Here is a 19,690-nt window from a genome sequence, read left to right on the forward strand (position 1 = left end):
TATAAAGCAGCGCCAGGTGGAAATTCTGGAAATGTGTGTCTACTTCTGGAGAGAGATGCCAAAGGAGCGAGTGGCCATCAGCTCCCAGAAAGTAAAGAACAGCTGCTCCACCAGACCTGAGCGCGAAGCCAGGCTCATCTTTCCTGGGACACCTGCTCCAGGATGGCTCAGCCTCTCCTCCGGGGCAGGGCACCCACAAGGCCCTGCCGGACGCGCAGCGGCAGCCCCCCTGGTTAGAGCTGCCGGCGGACCAGGAGGTGAGGAGGTGGCTCTCAGACAGTCGTCTCAGCAATGAAGCCAGGAGCACTGTGGTCCCCAAAGACGCCAGGTCCTGGCTCCTGCAACCGGGAGTGTCACCTTGCAGGGAACAGGACTTGGCAGGTGTGATTAACTTCAGGATCCTGGTGGACACACGTGGGCCAAGAACGGAAGGACAAGGGTCCCTGCGGGAGGGAGGAAGGCGGGCGCAACCAGGGAAGCAGGGGTGGGCACTGGGGTGGGAGGCTGCGGCCAGGACCGAGGGCAGCCTCCAAAGCTGACGAGGGGCAGGAAGGTTCCCCCGCGGTTTCAGCCCAGCGAGACCCAGGGGAACGTCTGTGTTTAAGCCCCGAAGTTGGTGGCCCTCGTCTCACAGCCACAGCAAAGTCCTACAAGTGCTCACAGGAAAGTAACCGCTGATGGGAAATGCCACCAAATTCAAAGAAAAGGGCTCTCCCCCAGGTGTGTCGTCATCACTTTTCTCCCTCATCCTGACGGCGTTGTTTGGTCCAAGGCAGTAAAACCAGAAGCGAACCTGCTGCCGTCTGTTCCTGCGCCCAGAGCCGCCCCATCCCTTCCCCGACGGCCGGCCCCAGCCTGGTCCTCAGCCCTCACCGCCCACACTGCTCCTCTGCCTGGCCCGGGCCCTCCTCCAGGTGGTCATCCCAACAAGGGCCCTGGACCCCGGCTTGGCCCACAGGCCGCTGGGGGCCTCCCTCACCTCCTGGGGGACCGCCCTGCTCAGCCCCCACCGGAGGGTCCCCCAGCATCGGCCACGCAGGGCCTGGCGGTGGCGCCTCAGCCATGCGCCCACCCCTCCCACAGCCGAGGTCCCAGTGGGCACTTCATGCCTCCAAACCACCGGAACGGAGGCGTTTTCATGAAACCGGACACGTAGGACAACTTATTTCTAAATAAAACTCGGCTCTCCTGCTGGTCACCCCCAGGAGACCACGGACCCCCGCCGCTCTAGGCTGAGCCTCAGGCCCCACAGCCCCTCTAGGCACCCACGGGGGCGTCTCCCTCCTCGGGACGCGGGCGGCCCTTCGGCGGCCCTCCCTGTCCCTGTCCCTGTCCTGCAGGTGCAAGTGCCCACGGACCGCCGCCTGCGCGCACCGGCGACCCCAACCAGCCCCATCCACCAGCGGGGAAACTGAGGCACGCGCCCCTGGCCACCGGCCCGAGGGCAGACCCGTGGTCAGTGGCCAGGCCCACTTGGGGGGCCTCTGTCTACACCCCACAACCCGGCGCTCCGTCTACACGACCACTTCGGAGTCTGGGGCGCGGGGGCGGGGGGTGGGACAGGGCTCGCCGCTCATTTGCTGAGCCGGGTCCCTGGAGACGCCTCTGCCCAACAATGCGGCGCCTGTGAGGTCCGGCCAGGAAACCAGGACCCGCCGGGGCGAGCGGGCGCGGGGAACACGGGGGTGGGGGGGCGCGGGGGGCGCGCAGGGGCCGGGTCCGCCCCAACGCCGCCCGCCCCGTCCGCCCCCAGCCCGGCCGACCCGTCCCGCAGCACCGCGAGGCCTCGCAGCGACCCGCACACGGGCCCCGACGAGTGCCCGGCGCTGGGCCGGGAACAAAAGGAGGGCGGCCGGCGGCCGGTCCCGGGAGTCTCTGAGGAGGCGGCGGCCTGAGGAGCGGACCGGCCCGCGCCCTGGACCCCGCGTCGCGCTGGGCGGGGCCAGCGGCCGAGGGCGCTCGCTCGAGCCCGGAGAAGAAAGAAAGCGGGGCGGGGCGGCCCTGCGCCCGCCCGCAACCTACCCGCTCGCTCCGCCGCCCGCGTCCGCGCCGCCCGCGCGCCCAACGGTCTCCACAGCCGCCAGCCGCCGCCGCCTGGGGTTAGGGGCGGGGCCCGGAATAAGGGGCGTGGTCAGGGCCTGTAGGCGGGGCTTGGCGGGCTCGGGGGGTGGGGCATCCGGGGGCGTGGTCGTGCTTGGGCGTGGCCTCGGGGCGAGGTGGGGCGTGGCCTCCCCGGGTGTGAGCGTATCTCAGGAGGCAGCGGAGCGCAGTTGATAGGTGGGTCGGAGCCTCCAGGGGGCGGGGCGGATCCTCCAGGGGGCGGGGCCTTCACGGAGCGCGAAACCGGACGTGCGGCCAGGCCGCTAGGGGTGGGGCATCCAGTGGACCAAGGTAGGAAGAAACAAGGGCGGGGCCTTGAAATAGGAGGCGGGCCTCCCAGGCAGGGGGCGGGACTTCCGCCGCCTAGTGGTGACCACGGATCCCGCCCAGCCGAGGAAGCCCTACGCCCCCGCTTCAGTCCCCTCCGGGTCATCACTCGGTCCCCTTCTGTGCGCCCGCCCGCCCCCTCTTCCGACTGCCTTCCGGACTTTGATGCTCGGCGAGATCGCATTCATGGGAAATCGTTTTGAAGGAGGAGAGTGGCTCGCCTCCCGCAGGTGGGAGGCCAGGCCTGCGGAGCCCAGCGCGAGCGGTGGAGGGCCCAGGGGCCTGCGCCCCGCCCCACGCCACCGCCCGACCGCCGCCTCTGCCCGCTGGACCTTCCCGGGGTCGCTCCCCGCCCCGCAGTCACTATTTCTGTGGCAATGACGTCCCCCTTGTCACCGGCCCGCCTGAGGACTTGCAGGAGAAGGGCCCCGGGGTTGCTGTGCAGCCTCAGGGCAGGCGGGTGGGGGGGAAGCAAGTCCAGGGCTCCTGGCGAGCGTGCCCTGGCGGCCTCCAGGACGCGGCCGGCACGGCATCTCCTGGGCTGCCTGTCCCGGGCGGCCTGTCCCGGGCGGCCCCTCCCGGGCGGCCCCTCCCGGGCGGCCTCTCCCGGGCTGTCTGCGAAGCCATCGGGACAAGTCCAGCGGCCGTCCCAGGTCAGCCCGCCACCGGCTGGAGCAATCAGAACCGAGGTTATGCTTTCACGTGCCCTCCGGTGCGCCCCAAACACAGCGAGGACAATCCCCCCACTGGCCGGAATGGCGTCCGAGTGCCTCTTCCCGTGTGTTTGCAAATAAAACACCTCCACGGCGCCATGGAGTGTGGAGGGGGCATTAGATGAGCGCCCCCGGCAGGACAGGACGCCGTGACGCCCGGGCCATTGTCTCTGCTGTGGACTGAATGTGTCCCCCAAAACGTCCTGCTGAAGCCTAACCCCTGGTGAGCTGGTGCTAGGAGGTGAGGCCTCAGGGAGGTGAGCAGGTCAGGAGGGTAGAGCCCCCAGAGCCCCCTGTCCCTTCCCCCACGTGAGGGGACCGTAGAGGGCGCTGTCCACCAGCCGGGTCCTGGGCTCTCACCAGACACCAAACCTGCTGGGGACCTGGTGGTGGGCTTGCTGCCCCCAGAACTCAGGTCCGGATGTTTCTCAGTGCCCCACCCCCACCCCCACCCGGGACGGACTGAGGCACCCAGGTCCACCCTGTCGCACGGGGTGCCGGCACAGGGCAGCTGGAGACCACGGCCCCTTCCTGTCCCACCACGTTCCCGCCTCCCGTTCCTGGCTTCCCTAGCCTTGTCCCAGGACTGCTTTTCCCTCCCCGTCTTTCCTCTCCCCAGGGCTGGGGGCCCTGCGCCTTCCTCCTCCGTCCTTGCGGAGCCTCCTCTCTTGCCTTCTCTCCCCTTTACACACCTCGTTCAGGGCCTGCCACCCGCCAAACTGCGCACCCTGGGGGCTCCGGGCACCCCTCTCCTGTCCTCCTCCTCTGAGTGTCACCTGCTTGGTTTGACCTCAAGGATCAGGCCCTGCCCCCTCCCCTCCCGCGTCCCAGGCCCTTTGGCAGCTGGTCCTCAGGTCCTCTGTTACTACCCGCGTCCCAGGAGGGAACAGGTGGCTCCTCAGTGGGGAAACCTGAGAGGAGCCCCCGCTGCAGGGCCCCCTGGTGCACAGCCGGACAGACCGCAGGGACGGACCGGCACCACCTCGAGGGCTGAGAGAGGGGGCAGCCCAGAGGCTAGGGGACCCAGAGAAGGGGGGGGGGGGAGAGACTCTCTCTTTTTTTGGTTAATCCTCACCCAAGGATATTTTTCCATTGGTTTTTAGAGAGAGTGGAAGGGAGGGGGAGAGACAGAGAGAGAAACATCGATGTGAGAGAAACACAGCGATTGGTTGCCTCCCGCATGCGCCCTGACCAGGGCCGGGGATGGAGCCTGCAACTGAGGTAGGTGCCCTTGACCGGAATTGAACCCGGGACCCTTCAGTCCACAGTCCGACCCTCTATCCACTGAGCCACACCGGCCAGGGCAGGAACATACTTCTGTGGTGTCCACTCCTTCTGCCACGTGGCTGTCCCCAGGCCGGCTTCCCCAGCCCCCGCCCCCTTCCCCCCGCAGGACACCCGCAAGGGCCACCCACACCGCCTTGGCTGCCGCCTGCTCACCCCGCCCCGCACCTTGCCTCTCGGCCAGGCTCCCAACACGGTCTTGCCCACCACAGCCAGCCACCAGCCCCGTCACCCCTCACCGGCCACCATGGAGCCTGGTCCCCGGAGTGCCCCTCGCGTGGGATGCACCCGCCTCCTCCCGGGCGGGTGAGCTGGTGTCCGCCCCCTTCACAGGTGGAGATGGTGTCAGCCCCACTGAGCGGCAGAGCTGGGGTTGCACTCCCAAAGCCGAGGGCTCCACAGTGCCCCCTCCAGCGTCCCTGCCAGCCCCGCCCCAGCCTCCGGGCCGCCATCTGGCTCAGAATGCCGAGGTGGCCCACCATCTGCACAGAGAAATCCCAGTCTGGTTCCCGAGGCCGCGTGCCAGGCCCCCACGAACCCTCTGCCTTCCACCAGCTGGGGTGACGGGTGGGGCTCGGCACCCGCAGCGCCAGCTGGAGTGAGGCGGGTCCCAGGGGTCAAGAGGGTGCTCCTCCCTCCCGAGTTGGTGCCCTTCTGCCCCTGCTTGGCGGGCCTGCTGAGAGCCACCTGCTCCCACACCTGCCGCTCCCTCCTCACCTGTCAGGGCCCAGCTCAGGTGTCTCCTACCCGCCCCCCAGGTGACAAGGAGCCCCTCCCGCGCACCCATCAGACTCAGGCACACCTGTCACCGCCCTGTCTCCAAGGAGGTCAGTGCACATCTGTCTCATGCCCCCACACCACTCGCCCCCCGCCCCCCTGAGACAGGGACTCCGACATCAGACACACCGAGCCCTCGCCTGCGCCAGGTGTGCTGGGCGTGGGGACAGTGTGCAGCCCCCGGACTCTGGGGGGACCAGCCCAGCAGGTGTGATGGCCCAGGCGGCCCGCGGTGGAGAAAGCTGCAGGCCTGCTGGGAGGGAGCCCAGGCAGATGTGTTTCAGGAAGAGCCCTGGCTCCATGGAGGGGACGGACCACCGAGAGGCTGGGGGGAGGCGCTGTGGAGCGGGACCGTGACCGGCTGGGGAAGGGACAGCGACCGCCTCGGGGAGGGAAGGCCTCCTGGGGAAGTGGCCACGTGGACTGGAGAGGCTGGAGTCAGTGAGGGGCAGGAGGGATGGGCACGAGGGATGCCCGTTCACCTGGCACGGCAGAGGCAGAGCCCATGTGTGGTGGTTCCGTGAGCCGAGGCAGGAGGGCGGAGATGACGCTGAGCCCCCAGGCCTCAGTCCGCTCCCTCTCCCCACCCAGCCCTCCACCTGCAGGGTCACAGCGTGGGGGGAGGGCAGGGGACGGGGACGGGGCCTCTCTGGGTCTTAGCATCCCTGGTCCCTGGCCAACTGGGAGGCCAGTCGCCCCACCTCTGCGGGACTCGCCAGGCACCAGGAGATGCTCCAGGCAGGACAGTTAGTTCCTCTGTGGGAGCCACGTCCCCAGGCACCCCCTCCTGCCCCGACGCACCTCAGAGGCCTGGGTGTCTGGCTCTCGCCTCCAGGGCAGTCAGGGTGGACTTCTGGGAGGAGGGGTTCCGGCACAGCCCGGCTCCCCTGCCCGCACCGGGAGGCGCCCGGGCACCCAGGCTTTGGCTCATTTGTCTTTCCCTTCACCCGCCGTGAGGGCACCACATCACACCCCCCGGGCGTCTGCAGATGTTTAGATTCTCACTCGCCTTTGAAAATGCAATCGGCTGCTATGAAACAAAACGACCCCCTCACCCACCCCTGGTCTGGCCCGATGCAGCCCGAAGTCAGGGGCGCTCTGCTCCGCGTGAGCTCCGGCTGCCCCGCGAGGCCCAGGGAGGCAAGCCGCTCCAGGAACCTGTGGGACGATCGGAGGGGAAAACCACACGACTGCTCAGTGCGGCTCCGGCACTCGCTCCTCCGAGAGGGGCTTTGACAAGTCTGTTCGCCGCCTGTCGTCTCCGCCTTGTGCGATGCGCCGCCTGGCGAGGGAAAGGGCTGGCACTGCCCTCCCGCGGGTGCGGGGCTGCGGAGGCGCTGGCTCCCGCAGCGCGTTACAGGAGAAGCCGAGAACCACCAGCGCACTTTCCTACTGGCTGGTAGGCGGTCGCTGCAAGGGAACCTTTATGAAGTCAGCTCCCAGGAGAGATGGCTCTTCCCCGACCAGGGTCCGCACCTGTCATAGGAGTCGGGCCACGTGTTGGGGGTCGGGAGGGGGGAGCAGGGAGGTACAGCCCAGCCCTGGCCGGTTTGGCTCACTGGATACAGCGTCAGTCCGCGGACTGAAGGGTCCCGGGTTCGACTCCGGTCAAGGGCACATGCCTGGTTGTGGGCTCGATCCCCAGTAGGGGGCGTGCAGGAGGCAGCCGATCCATGATTCTGTCGTCATTGATGTTTCTAGCTCTCCCTCCCTTCCTCTCTGAAATCAACAGAAATATATTCAAAAATAAAAGAGGAACAGCCCAGTCTCAGGACCAGTCACTCAGCATCACCGTCTGCCCCTCCCACCCAGACCCCAACGTCGCAGAGAAAGTGAGAGGAGGGCTGGACAGGGGTGGTTGCCAGTCCTCCCGCCTCCCAGCCCCAGTCCTCCCGCTTCCCAGCCCCAGTCCTCCCCGCCTCCCAGCCCCAGTCCTCCCCGCCTCCCAGCCCTGGATCCTAGCCCCAGTCCTCCCCCCTCCCAGCCCGATCTAGGGTGAAGCGGAAGACCTGAAGGGCAGCCGGGCCCTCGGCAGCCCTGCACCATCAGACAGGCTGCGGGTGGGCGGGCGGGGCCGAGCGTGGGTCACCGCAGCACGCAGCACGGTGAAAGCTGCTTCCCGCCCCACAGCCTCCCTGACTGGGGCCCCGCGCCGTAGCTCCTCGCCCAAACTGAGGAGACAGATTGAGTTCTGTGGCAAAGAAGCAAAATAAAATCAAAATATTACATATCGCTCTCCACTGTTTATTTGCACACAATGTCTGGAATGGAATAGAAATGACAAGACATGGGAAGACGTAGAAAAACAGCCTATAACAAAAAGAAAACAATCACAAGATGTAGGCCCCACGTGACCCAGTAATTGAAATTAGCCAACACGCAATGTAAGAAAAGTATTAGGAATACGTGGAAGAATTTACAGATAAAGATGAAAGAAAGAATCGATAAAGAAATGAGGTGTTTTGGAAGAGAAATGGGAACTCTGAAAATCTCAGAAGAAATTAAAAAACTGAAAACTATAACATCAATATCTGAAATTAAAAATGTATTGGCTAAGCTTCTAGACACTGAAAAAGAAAATTTCAGTAAACTTACCACATCAGTATGAACAACCCAAACTAAACCACAGAGGAAAAATGAGTAAGCCACACGGAAAGAGCACCTGTGACCTGTGAATAACATCAAGTGCTGTGACGTGTGTAACTGCAGTCCCCGAATATAACATGGGGAAATATATTTGTAGAAATAGTGGCCAAAATGTTCTCAAATTTGATTTATAAAAAATCAATCCATAGGTTCCCCAAACTCAACAAACCCTACACAGAACAAATACAAAGAAAACACACCGAGGCACCCATTTTTGAAAACAAGAACTAAAATCTTTGCAGCAGCCAGGGAAATAGATACATAATGAACAGCTTTCATTATAGCCCAGCTGGTGTGGCTCAGTGGTTGAGCTTCGACCTATGAACCAGGAGGTCAGAGTTCAATTCCCGGTCAGGGCACATGCCTGGGTTGCAGGCTCGGTCCCCAGTGTGGGGTGTGCAGGAGGCAGCTGATCCATGATTCTCTCTCACCATTGATGTTTCTCTCTCTCCCTCTCCCCTCCTCTCTGAAATCAATAAAAACATATATTTTTTTAAAAAGGACTTGCGCAGTCAGCCTGGTGGTCAAATCCCTCTAGTGTTAACTACAACAATTAAGGCTTGGCTAGAACAAGACTGCGCACAGAGACCACAAGGGGGTGCACCAAGAAAGCATAAAAGATGCGGAGACAAAAAAACATGACAGAAATGGAGGATATGGAGCTAAGAATCGCAATTTTGAGGGCTTGCCATAAATTTGTGCAGAGCCTCACGAAAACTAATGAGACCCTCGATGCTACGATAAAGAAATTAGAAAGTAAGCATACACGGACTGAAATAAAGAATATTATACCCAATAGCAGACCAGAGGAGCACAAGAATCAAACCAAAGATTCGACAAAAAACACCCAATTGGAAAAGCAAAATGAAAAAAGAATCCGAAAGTGTGAAGATAGTGTAAGGAGCCTCTGGGACAGCTTTAAGCGGACTAATATCAGAGTCATTGGAGTGCCAGAAGATGAGAGACAGCAAGATATTGAAAACTTATTTCAAGAAATAATGGCAGAAAACTTCCCCCACCTGGAGAAAGAAATGGACTTACAGGTCCAAGAAGCGCAGAGAACCCCAAACAAAAGGAATCCAAAGAGGACCACACCAAGACACATCATCATTAAAATGCCAAGAGCAAAAGACAAAGAGAAAATCTTAAAAGCAGCAAGAGAAAGAGGCTCAATTACCTACAAGGGAATACCCATACGACTGTCAGCTGATTTCTCAACAGAAACTTTGCAGGCCAGAAGGGAATGGCAAGAAATATTCAAAGTGCTGAATACCAAGAACCTACAACCAAGATTACTTTATCTAGCAAAGCTATCATTCAGAATTGAAGGTCAGATAAAGAGCTTCACAGATAAGGAAAAACTAAAGGAGTTCATCACCGCCAAACCAGTATTATATGAAATGCTGAAAGGTATCCTTTAAGAAGAGGAAGAAGAGGAAAAAGGTAAAGATACAAATTATGAACAACAAATATGCATCTATCAACAAATGAATCTAAGAATCAAGTGAATAAATAACCTGATGTACAGAATGAACTGGTGACTATAATGAATCAGGGACATAGAAAGGGAATGGACTGACTATTCTTGGGGGAAAAGGGGTGTGGGAGATGCGGGAAGTGACTGGACAAAAATCATGCACCTATGGATGAACTCAGTGGGTGGGGAGTGAGGGTGGAGGGTGGGGTGGGACCTGGAAGGAGGGGAGTTATGGGGGGAAAAAAGAGGAACAAATGTAATAATCTGAACAATAAAGATTTAAAAAAAAGATTTTAAAAAGGACTTGCTATGAGCTACAGTAATTGAGAGAATGTAACTTGCAGACCAGTGGAACTGAGTGACGTTAGACCCGCTGTTGCTCAGAGAATTGATTTTTGACAAAAGCACAAGGAAAACGCCTCGCGGGAAGGGAAGACTCTAAACGCTGGGTCCTCTGGGGGATGGCCGTGGAGCTCAGTCACATCACACGGGGATTAACCTGAGGCGGATCAAAGGCCCAGGCACAGTCACAGCTTCCGCAGTGCAACTCGGGAAAAGGCCTGGAGACTCAGGACAGAGAGCGCTCGCCGGAGGCGAAAACTAAATCAGGTCATTTTGATTTTCTCAAAAGCAAAATCTCTGCCCACCCACAGACACCATTCGCTCCCACTTCCCACAGGCGGCGTCCCAGGCTGAGCGGCCTCACCGCCCTCCCTTCTGACCACTGACAGCCGCACAAAACGGACACGCCGGGCGCTGGGCGCTGGCTGGGACGAGCCCCTGCTCTCTGCCTGGCCCCGTGCGGCCACCTAGGGTCTGCAGGCCCCTGCAGGCGGCAGCCTGTCCTGGGCCCAGGCTCGGACCCAGAGGGAGACGGAGGGCCTGGCCGACGGGGGCCGGGCTGCGTGACCAGGGGTGATACATCGACCTTGGGGCCCGCGGCTGGGATGTCGGTTCCACTCCAGCGGAGGGGCGAGTCCCATCGCCCCAAACCTCACTTTCCCGGCGCGGGGTGGGCACAGAGGCGGGCTCCGGCGGCCTTACTATTCCTGGCTGCAAGCTAAGCAGCTGCCCATTAAAATTCCATTAGTTTCAAAGCTTGAGCTGCAGTTGATATTTCTAATTATTGGGAATTAAACTTGTCCCTGTAATTTCAGGATAATTGCAGGTGATGCCAGCTGGCGCCCCAGGCCGCACGGCTCCCAGCAGAACATGGAAGGTCTCTGAACAGGAGAGGCAGGCGTCGGGGAGCGAGGGGAGGGGGGTTGGTGCACAGCTGGAATCTCAATGTCAGCGTCATGGCTCCGGGGCCGGAGCCTGGGACGAGGACGGAGGGCACCCCCGTGCGGGACTGAGGACACGGACAGCGTGACAAGCTGGGCCGTGGAAGGAGGAGCCGCCGGGCCAGGGAGGGTGGGGTGGGGGTGGGGGTGGGCGCCCAGGTCCCCCCACTCAAGGGGAGCCAGTCCCGCCCTCTGCCCGCCTTGGCTCCCAGCTGGCAGGGCCCCCGAGGCGCCAGAGGGAGGATCGTCCTGTATCGTCTGCAACCACCTGAGCCACCATCAGATGGGAACGAGGAACCCCGCGCTGAGGCCGGCCTGGTGCCCAGGAGGCCGTGGGACGAGGCCACCGAGAAGCTCATGGCCACTCTCACAGCCTCAGTGAACCAGACCCACTCGGCCTCCGCGTCCCTCCTGCTGCTCACCATCCACCCCAACACCTGCAGCCCCTCCCCCACGGCCTCCCCACCCACCTCACTCGGCTGCCGCTGAGCACAAGTGAGAAAGTGCTAAGTAAGCCCCTCACGGCTGCGGCTCTAGGACCACAAGGCCTTTTAAGGGGGAAATCTGCCGCAGAACTGACCCCAATGTCACCTCCTGGGGGCCTCCGGGGCCTGGCCACCCTGATGGGCCACATGCACAGCCAGGCCGGCCAGCAGGCCCAGTGTTGGTCCAACGATGAGCCCTGTGGGGGCGCCTTGTGGAGGTGGGCGGGCCCCTGAGCGGGCCAGCTGGGCCTTCCCCACTGCGCAGCGGTGCTGGGGCCCACAGGCACCCCTTCCCGACGATGGGCTCAGTGACGCTAGTGGCGGCTGGACTGGCCTTGGTGGGAACATGCACGCCACGGAGACGGGCGAGTTCCTAACCCAGGGCCCGGCCGCCACCCTGGGCTGGGATGGCCCCCAGACTCGCCTCTGCTTCAGCCTGAGCAGCAGGGTTTGTGTCCAAGCGCGGGGCTGGCGAAAGGGTCCTGCCGCCCAGCTGGCCTCTGTCCTCCACATCCCTGGTGACCTCTGCACCCCTGGGTGACCCCTGGACCCCTGTGTGACCCCTGCACCCCTGGGTGACCCCTGCACCCCTGTGTGACCCCTGCACCCCTGGGTGACCCCTGCACCCCTTGGTGACCTCTGCCTGGCTGGGTGACCTCTGTAGCCCTGGGTGACTGCCTGGCTGGCTAGGGCCACGGGAGTGTCCAATGAGCAGCGGCGTTGCCCCGGTGACCACGGCAGCCTCCTGGCCCTCTCTCCTGCCCCCAGCAGTCGGCCCAGCGCCGCCAGAGGGGGCTCCTCCAGACCAGAAGTCACACCACGTCGCCCACCACTAGCCCACCCTCCCTGTCACCTCAGAGCCTGCTGCCTGGGCAGCAGCGTGCCAGCCCCAGGCAGGAGGCACTCCTGTACCAGCCTCCTTTGCAGCCAGTGCCCGGAGCCCAAGGAGTCAAGGAGCTTCTAGAAAGGTCGCCACTGGCCGGGGCAGAGGCACTGAGGCCAGCTGCCCTCCAGGCCCCAGCGACGGAGGCTCCTGGCGCAGCCCTGCCCGCCTCTGCCCCCCGGCCGCCTACTCCCCTGCCCCCCAGCTCTCCTACACCCCCCCCCCCCATGGAGTCCAGCCCCTCCCCGTGGCCCACCTTCCCTGCCCACAATCACATCCCCCCACGTGTTTATGTCCAGTCACGACTGTCTGCTCCCAGACGCCAGGCCTGTCTCAGCCTCCACCTGCCCAGAGTGAACGGGGACGTGAGCGGAAGAGTTCCCTTTATTAGTTCGCACTGAGGGGCAGTCCCAGCCCCACGTCCTGGGCAGGAGAAAGGCCCTGCGCCTGCCTCACCCAGTGTCCGCGGGCGTTTGGGGCAGGCGGGGCCTCAGTGTCCGCGGGCGTTTGGGGCAGGCGGGGCCTCAGTGTCCGCGGGTTTGGGGCAGGCGGGGCCTCAGTGTCCGCGGGCGTTTGGGGCAGGCGGGGCCTCAGTGTCCGCGGGTTTGGGGCAGGCGGGCCCTCAGTGTCCGCGGGTTTGGGGCAGGCGGGGCCTCAGTGTCCGCGGGGCGGGCGTTTGGGGCAGGCGGTGGGGGGGGGGGATTGGGGGGGAGAGCGCTGTCGGGGGAGGCTGTCCTGGAGCAGACCTGCCCGACCTGCTTGCATTGGCTTCTCTGGCCCAGACCAGCCGGGGCTGCCTCCGCCGGGAAGGCGGCTGTGCCCACCTCGGGCAGGAGACACACACGCCGCATCCCACGTTCCAGGTGTCGTCGGCGGGGACCACGGTGGAGCGTGACGCCGGCACGTTCCCGCTGGGGGACCCGGCCTGTGCCCAGGGGCGCTCAGTGCCGAGGTGGGGCCGCGCCGGCCCTGGGTCCGGGCCGGGAGGGGGCTGCGGGCGCCTAGCCGCTGGCCTTGGCCACGAGCTTCTCCAGCAGGCTCATCATGCGCTCCTGCAGCTGCAGGCCCTGCACCTGGAGCAGGTGCTGCTGGTCCAGCACGCGGCGCACCTCGCGGCACGTGTCCTCCAGGGTGCGGCTCGTGTCCTCCACGGCGCGGCTCAGCCGCCGCTGCTCCTCCAGCATCGCCTCCAGCAGCCGCAGCTTCCGCTTGCGGAACGGGCCGCCCGGCGCCTTGCGCTTCTTCACCGGCCGCTCCTCCGACCTGCGGACGGCACAGCGTGGCGTGTGAGCCGCGGCCACGGAGCCGGCACGGGCCCCCGACCCTCCCGGGGACCCACTGGGCCAAGGGGAGACCGAGGCCCCAGGGCGCTCAGACACTTGCTCAGCGCTCAGCGTCCAGGACGGTGAATGGGTCACAGGGGCCATGGGCACTGCTGTCCACAGGGACCCAACGGCCCGGTCACAGAACACCCAAGTCCCGAGTCTGGGAGGGCGGGGAACACCCTGCCAGAGGACACCCCCAAATGCACTGAGTTGGGGGGCTGGTGGCACAGGCCCGGGAGGCGGGGCTCGGGGTGGAGAGGCCACGGGGAGAGAGGAGGAAGGCTGGGTGGGAGGGGTGCTGGGCCGTGTGGCTCTCCCGAGAAGCCAGAGACCACCAGTCCTGCTGGCCTTGGGTAGATGGGGAAACTGAGGCCGCGGGAGAGAGGGCCTGGGTCCTGGGCCCCTCCATGTCCCAGCCACCTGGACCTGGGTGGGGAGGCAGGAGGGAAGGTGCCTGGGGGTGGGGCTCGGAGGAACCCCTGGTGGGCAGGGGTGAAGGCAGCACAGGCCGGGCGCTCTCTGCTGAGGGGTGGGGCACCTCTGGCTGAACGACCCCCACTGTGGGCAGGGAGCTGCCCAATCCCACCAGACTGTCAGGCCTGCCCACCCCCAAGCTTCTGAGTAGAACAGCGACCCAGCCAACCTCAGGGGCGGAGGGCGGAGCTCTGGGTCCCACGTCCCAGCCGGGGAGCAACCCCTGGGGCCGCCGGCATCTGGGAACGGCTCAGTCCACAGGGACAACCGGCCGGGCTCAGGCTTCCCTGCCGACTCGCCTGGCTGTCGGCAAAGGCATTTCTGTCCGGGGGTCTTTGCTGAGAAATCCCCGCCAGGAAGGGGCACAGACGAACGGAACAGGCGCTCCAGCCCCGGGGGTGTCAGAATCGAAGGCCCCCAGATGCCACCCTCACCCCCCCCGCCCCCAATGGCAGACTCGAACACTGGGGCTCGGGAGAGTCAGGGCCGTGGCTCCAACCCAGACTTCCTGTCCTCGTTTCCAACTGGCCAACTCCTATTCACCCTTGAAAGCCCACCCCAAAAGTCCCCTCCTCTGCTCTCCCGCCCCCACACCACAGGGGTGAGTCTCCTGTGTGGCCGGCTGTGACATCCCAATGGCGGGTCACGTGGCGGAAGCACGTGACGGACAGCAGAAGGGGTGGGCGTCCCCACGCAGCCAGGTTATGAGGACACTGGAGGCTCAGCCCACCCCTCTCCTGATGTGAAGGGGACCCCAGGGCAGGGCCCGCTTGGGGGTCAGGGGGACCCAGAAGCAGAGGCTGAGGGGCAGGCAGGGCGGCGCACAGATGGGGGCACTGGGCACTCCTCCATGTGCCGGGCCCTGCGCCCGAGTATGTCCTCCCCTGACACTCGCAGCCACCCTCCGAGAAGCCACTGATCCACCCCGATTACAGAGGACACGGAGGCCCAGAGAGGTCACGAACTTTCCACACAGCTCAAAGTGACGCAGCCGGGGACACCCCAGCCTGTGCCAGGACCGCCACACGCGCACAGGGTCCACTGCCTCCCTGCGGAGCCTCCCTCCGAGGCCGCCCTGTCCCTGGAGGCGCTCATGGCCGCCTCCCTCTACAGCCCGCCAGCGAGAGAACAATTCCTGTTCTCTTTCTCCACTGGCCAACTCCTATTCACCCTTGAAAACCCAGCCCCAATGCCCCCTGGCCGCTCACAGCCCTCCTGTGGTGGGGGCAGGAGGCGGGCACGCACACTACCTGCGCTTAAGGGACAGTAAGCTGGAGGAGCTGGAGGAGCCATCGTCCTGGAAGCGGCCTTCGTAGGAGCACCGGTTATACGGTGAGTACAGAGGGGTGGACTTAGCCGACGGCGACAGGGACTCCTCGGTCTGGGACGTGGAGGGCCCCGGCTGCTGGCCGTCCGGCAGTTTCCCATCACAGGACTCGGGGGCCTTGGCCAGAATCCTATCAATGGCTAGGTAATAGGGCCAGTCGGGCGGGACGGACTCGCTATCTGTCATGCATTTTAATTTCCTGCAACGAGACACACAAGAGCCAAGTGTGAGAAACAGACCTGCTCCCGCCCGGCCCGCCCGGCCCCTGGCGGAGGCAGCGCGGCTCCGGGCCCCGGGGGGTCACGGGCTCGGGCGGCACCCACTCTTGGGTCGACAGGCCTCCCCAGAAAAATGGGCCAGGCTGCAGGGCCAAGGTGACACTGGGCTTAGAAAGACGTTGGACTCGGGACCTACGCAGCCTTGGACGCTGAAAGCCGCAGCGTGAAGGCGGTCGAGGCCACTCCGTCGTCCCTGTCCTCGCTGTGCTGTGGTGGCTCAGCTCCCCGCAGTGAACAGGCACTGCCCAGCGAGTCAGCACGGTAAAGGCCGTACGCGACACGACAGGGAGCACATCAGAGGGACGGGACGTGGTGACACAAACATCAGATACCCCAACGAAGGAACATGTGTTTCTGAAGAGGCCGCCTCAGGGAGCAAGACCCACAGGAGCTAAGGGCACAGGCCTCGGCGTCCAGCTGATCTGAGATGTCTCGAGCTACCACTTTGCTGTGTGACCTTGGGCAGGTTCATTAACCTCTCTGAGCCTCCATGTTCATGTCAGTAAAATGGGGATGATCAACGCGAGCTCCTCACACGGCCATAGGGAAGGTTTAGTAGGACGATGCCCGGTGCCTGGCGAACAGCGGGCTGAGCAGATACCATGTCGGTGGAAGGTGCCAGGAGGCGGCAGGGCTGGGCCGGGCAGGCCCCTGCTCACACTGCCCGACACCCCTCGTCTCCACTCAGACCTCGGGCCAAGAGGCTACACAGCCCAGCTCTGCCCACCAGGGGCCCGAGCCCCCACAGGCCCAGCGTCCTGCCCTCCCTGCAGACAGGCCCTGGCCCAGGCCATCCCCAGAGGTGAGGGCTGGGGAGGTGGGCCCACTGGAGAGCTGCAGCCGAGGCCAGGCCAGAAAGAAGCCCAAGGCAGACCCAGTACCTCCTGCGGCCCACGGCTCCCTGGCCCAGCCTTGGCCTGTGCCCCCGTCCCTGCCCCATGCTGCTCCGATGCGGGAGACCTTGCAGCTGGAGTGCCCTGGGGCCGGGCTCCCGTCTTCCCCACAGGGCTCCCCACCGGGGTGCGGCCACAAGTTGCTGGAAATAGCCTGGCCATCTGAGCGAGTCGCCCCAGTCCACAGCATAACCAGACGACGAGGGGCCGCGGCTCAGGGCGGTGAGCAGAGGCTGCCTTAGCAGAACACGGCCCCAGCCAAATGCCACGGACAGATCACACGTGGCAGAGCGTGGCTGCCGTCTCCCCAGCCACAGGACCACCGTCCATCCCCTGGAGGTCCGGCAGACACTGGGCGCAGGGCGAAGGCCCACACCCAGCCTCCACCCGGGCTCCCCTCCAGCCCCTCCAGCCCCTCCAGGGACCCCCTCAAGCCAGCCCACTCCTTGGAGGAAAAAGGAAAGGCTGCCCCCCAGCACGGGAGGCCCCTGAACTCCAACAAGCCACACTGCGAGGAACCCCCCTCAGGCTTCCTTAGCCTGAGCCTCAATATGCAAAGAGCGACTGTGAGCAAATAAGGGCAGCCTCTGCTGGGGGGGCGGGGGGGGCGGGTAGGGATAGAGAACGAGTCAGCACAGTGCCCCTGCTAAGGGCTGTGCAGCCGGGGCCGTCTCTCTCCTGCTCTGGCCTCAGTGTCTCCCTGGAGACAGGAGCTGAGAGGCGCCGCACCGAGGATGCGCCACAACCCGTGCAGCACTGCGCCCGCCCCCGCCAGGGGCCGCTCTGCTGCACCTCCTCTCCTGCCGCCTGGCCCGCGTCCTCTGCCTTTAGGAGCGAACCGAATCCCTCCCCTGGGACTCCGAGGCTTTCAGGATAAATAATGAATCACCGCAGACCCCGATGGGAGCCCGAGTGCTACCCATCAGACGCGAGGCTGGTCAGCAGCCCCCACCGGGCTGAGGGCCCAGACAGCTCACCCTGGCCCCGGCGCAGCCGGGACTCCTCGCTGCTTCACTAAGTGACTCCCTGCCTTCTGACCCAGCAGCTCGTTTCTGCTTGGGGCCTGGCTGGGAGTTAGAAAGGGCCTCTGAGCCGGGCCAGACCCCGGCCCTGCTCCTCCACGGGCCACAGGACGGTAAATTAATGCAGCTGGAAACAGCCTTTCGGGGGGCAAGGGCCCAAGGAGCCTGCACACACCTCCAACCTCCTCGCCTATAGGGGATGGTTCCCCCCACCCCCCCCGCCCCCCTGCTGGGGCCACCCTTCAGGGCCCATCTGCACCAGCCTGGCCCCCGCCCCTGCTGCTCCCTGCCCGGGGCTGCCACCAGGACCAGGAGGCAGCAGGGCTGGGACCAGCGGGCCCACCCAGGACAGCCCCTCACATCCTGGGCACTGCCAGGCTCGGGGGGCAGCCCAGGCCCAGCCCTGCACAGGCGCCCACAGGACCCCATGCACTTGGCGCTGCCCCCATGGCTCCCAGCTCCTGCTTGACCTTCACGTCAGCAAGACCCTGGCCCGTCTGCGACCTTCCACCAGCCAGTGACCTTCACCCTGACCATGACCCTCTCCGCACTGTGCCCCCTGCAGACAGGCCTGGGCGGCATGAACCCCAAGGTGCTGGGCCCGCGGGCCACGCTCGGCTCCCTCCTGGACAACGCCTCTGCCTCCCTGGAGCCCGTCCGGGCCCCACCCGCAGTTCCAAGGCTGCGGGGGGCCGGGGTGGGGGCCACCATGGAACGGGTCTCCTTCTTCCTTCACAAACGAGGCCCCTCCTGGGCTCAGGGCTTCCCGACCCTGAGGTCACAGTGGGCGCAGTGGATGCTGCCAGCGGCTGAGCAGCAGGACAGCAGGGCTCACAGGCAGGGCGCTGGGCCTCTTTCTTGCCTCAGGCCTCAGCTTCCCTGTCTAGCAGCATCCCAACGCCTGTGCTGGCGTCTGCAGGCTCCCGGCTGGGGTGGGTGCAGGCCAGGGGCTGGGCGGAAGGTGCCCTTGGGGCGGCCCGGCAGAGGCCCCAGGAGCTGAGATCTGCCCCAGCCCTGCCCTCGCTGGGCCTCATTTCCCACCTCCCCAGCGGTGTACGCCCCGTCCCATTTCACCACCATGAGGGCCCCCCCTGCTTCCTGCCAGCAGCAGCCCCCGCCGGGGCGGGCCAGGCGAGGGCGGGCGGGCGGGCGGTGGTGCCCGCGGGCAGTGGTGGCGGTGCCCTCGGCGCGCAGTGCAGGCCGTGGTGGGCAGAGCCTACCTGTACTGGAAGGTCATGTTGGTGATCTTGATCTTGATCTCCTCGCCCAGCCGGCGCTCGCCCGTCATGGCCAGCAGCTTGCAGGCCATCTTCTCGTACACCTTGGCGTTGCGCTTGGTCTGCTTCAGCTCCTCGAAGAACTCCTCCCAGACCAGCATGAGGCCGCGCATCTCGGCGTCGGTCCAGTTCCGGGCCCGCCGGTGCTTCTCCGTCTGAGGGGACACCAGGTAGCCGGGCACCTCGGCCGCGGCCATGCCGGAGGCGCCTGCGGGTGAGCGAGCGGCTCAGGGCGGCCGGGGCCGGCGCCGTGGACGGAGCCCCACTCTGGGAAGGCAGCTCCACGCTCAAAATGGGGCCTACATCTGACAGGCAGGAATTTAGTTAAAAGCTTTTAAACGGGAAACGTCATTTTGATGTCACGTTTCCATAGCAACAGAGCAACTGCATCAGCTACAACAACAGAAACCTTTTAACTGAAAGCGCAGGAATCAGGGCCGCCGTGACGGGCCATCAATATTGCAGCGGGCGGGCCAGGCCCGACACCGGCGGCCCAGGGTCCCGGCCCTGCCTCCGCCCCAGCCCGGCCGCCAGGCCTCCATGGCCAAGGCCACACGGGCCCAGGCGCCTACGCTGGGCGACCTGGCTCCTGAGAGGTGGGACCCGGGCCGCAGCCCCCACCTCAGCCTGGCCCCGGCCCACGCAGGCCACAGCCCAGAGAGCCCAGGGTGGGGATGGGACCAGACACGGAAACGGGGCAGAGAGGGAGATGGGGACTGAGGGCACAGATGGAGGGGTGGGGGCAGAGACGGGCACGAAGGAGTGGACACAGGAGCAGACACCCTCAGGGACATGCCAGGGCTCCTCTCCCAAGGCCCATGCACAGCACCCGGCGCCACACGCTCATGCCTTACAGTGGGGAATGTACACGTGTGAACCCCAGGCCAGGCAGGAGCACGCCCAGCCCTGCCCCTCTGCGTGCCCATCTCCCTCCCTGCAGGGGGCTGCTGGCCGGCCTGGGTGACAGGGGTGGGCTGAGGCGCCAGGACCGTTCTTGAGGCCGGAGAGGAGCTGGGCGCCAGTGTGGAAGTTCCTCCTGCCCTGGGCAGCCCCACTACGGCCCCAGCCACGCTGCACTAGCACCAGACCTGCCCTTCCTCCTGGCGGGCGGGTACTCCT

The 19,690-nt window shown here is 64.6% G+C and overlaps 2 protein-coding genes across 5 annotated transcripts in view; both read right to left on the reverse strand.

Annotated features, from left to right (window-relative positions):
• RGS12 (regulator of G protein signaling 12) overlaps positions 1-2,093 on the reverse strand; it is a 67,688-nt gene extending 65,595 nt beyond the window's left edge. The window contains exon 1 of one of the 4 annotated variants that reach the window (XM_070400001.1): positions 2,023-2,072. The gene's annotated coding sequence lies outside the window, so the exon portion shown is untranslated. Of the gene's footprint in view, positions 1-2,022 lie in introns of all 4 variants that reach the window. The other 3 variants (XM_070400037.1, XM_070400010.1, XM_070400018.1) reach the window with 3 other exon arrangements.
• A 10,282-nt stretch (positions 2,094-12,375) lies between these two features.
• MSANTD1 (Myb/SANT DNA binding domain containing 1) lies at positions 12,376-18,934 on the reverse strand. The gene is made up of 3 exons (XM_070411383.1): positions 18,515-18,934; positions 15,025-15,300; positions 12,376-13,238 (listed from the first exon to the last, which is right to left on the reverse strand). The coding sequence occupies exons 1-3, from the start codon at positions 18,766-18,768 to the stop codon at positions 12,977-12,979; spliced, it is 792 nt and encodes a 263-aa protein (XP_070267484.1). The 5' UTR covers positions 18,769-18,934; the 3' UTR covers positions 12,376-12,976.
• Positions 18,935-19,690: the final 756 nt, after the last annotated feature.

The sequence above is a fragment of the Myotis yumanensis genome, unplaced genomic scaffold (assembly GCF_028538775.1).
Source record: "Myotis yumanensis isolate MYYU_CA2020_CCGP unplaced genomic scaffold, mMyoYum1.0.hap1 SCAF_1, whole genome shotgun sequence".
Classification (NCBI taxonomy): Eukaryota; Metazoa; Chordata; class Mammalia; order Chiroptera; family Vespertilionidae; genus Myotis; species Myotis yumanensis.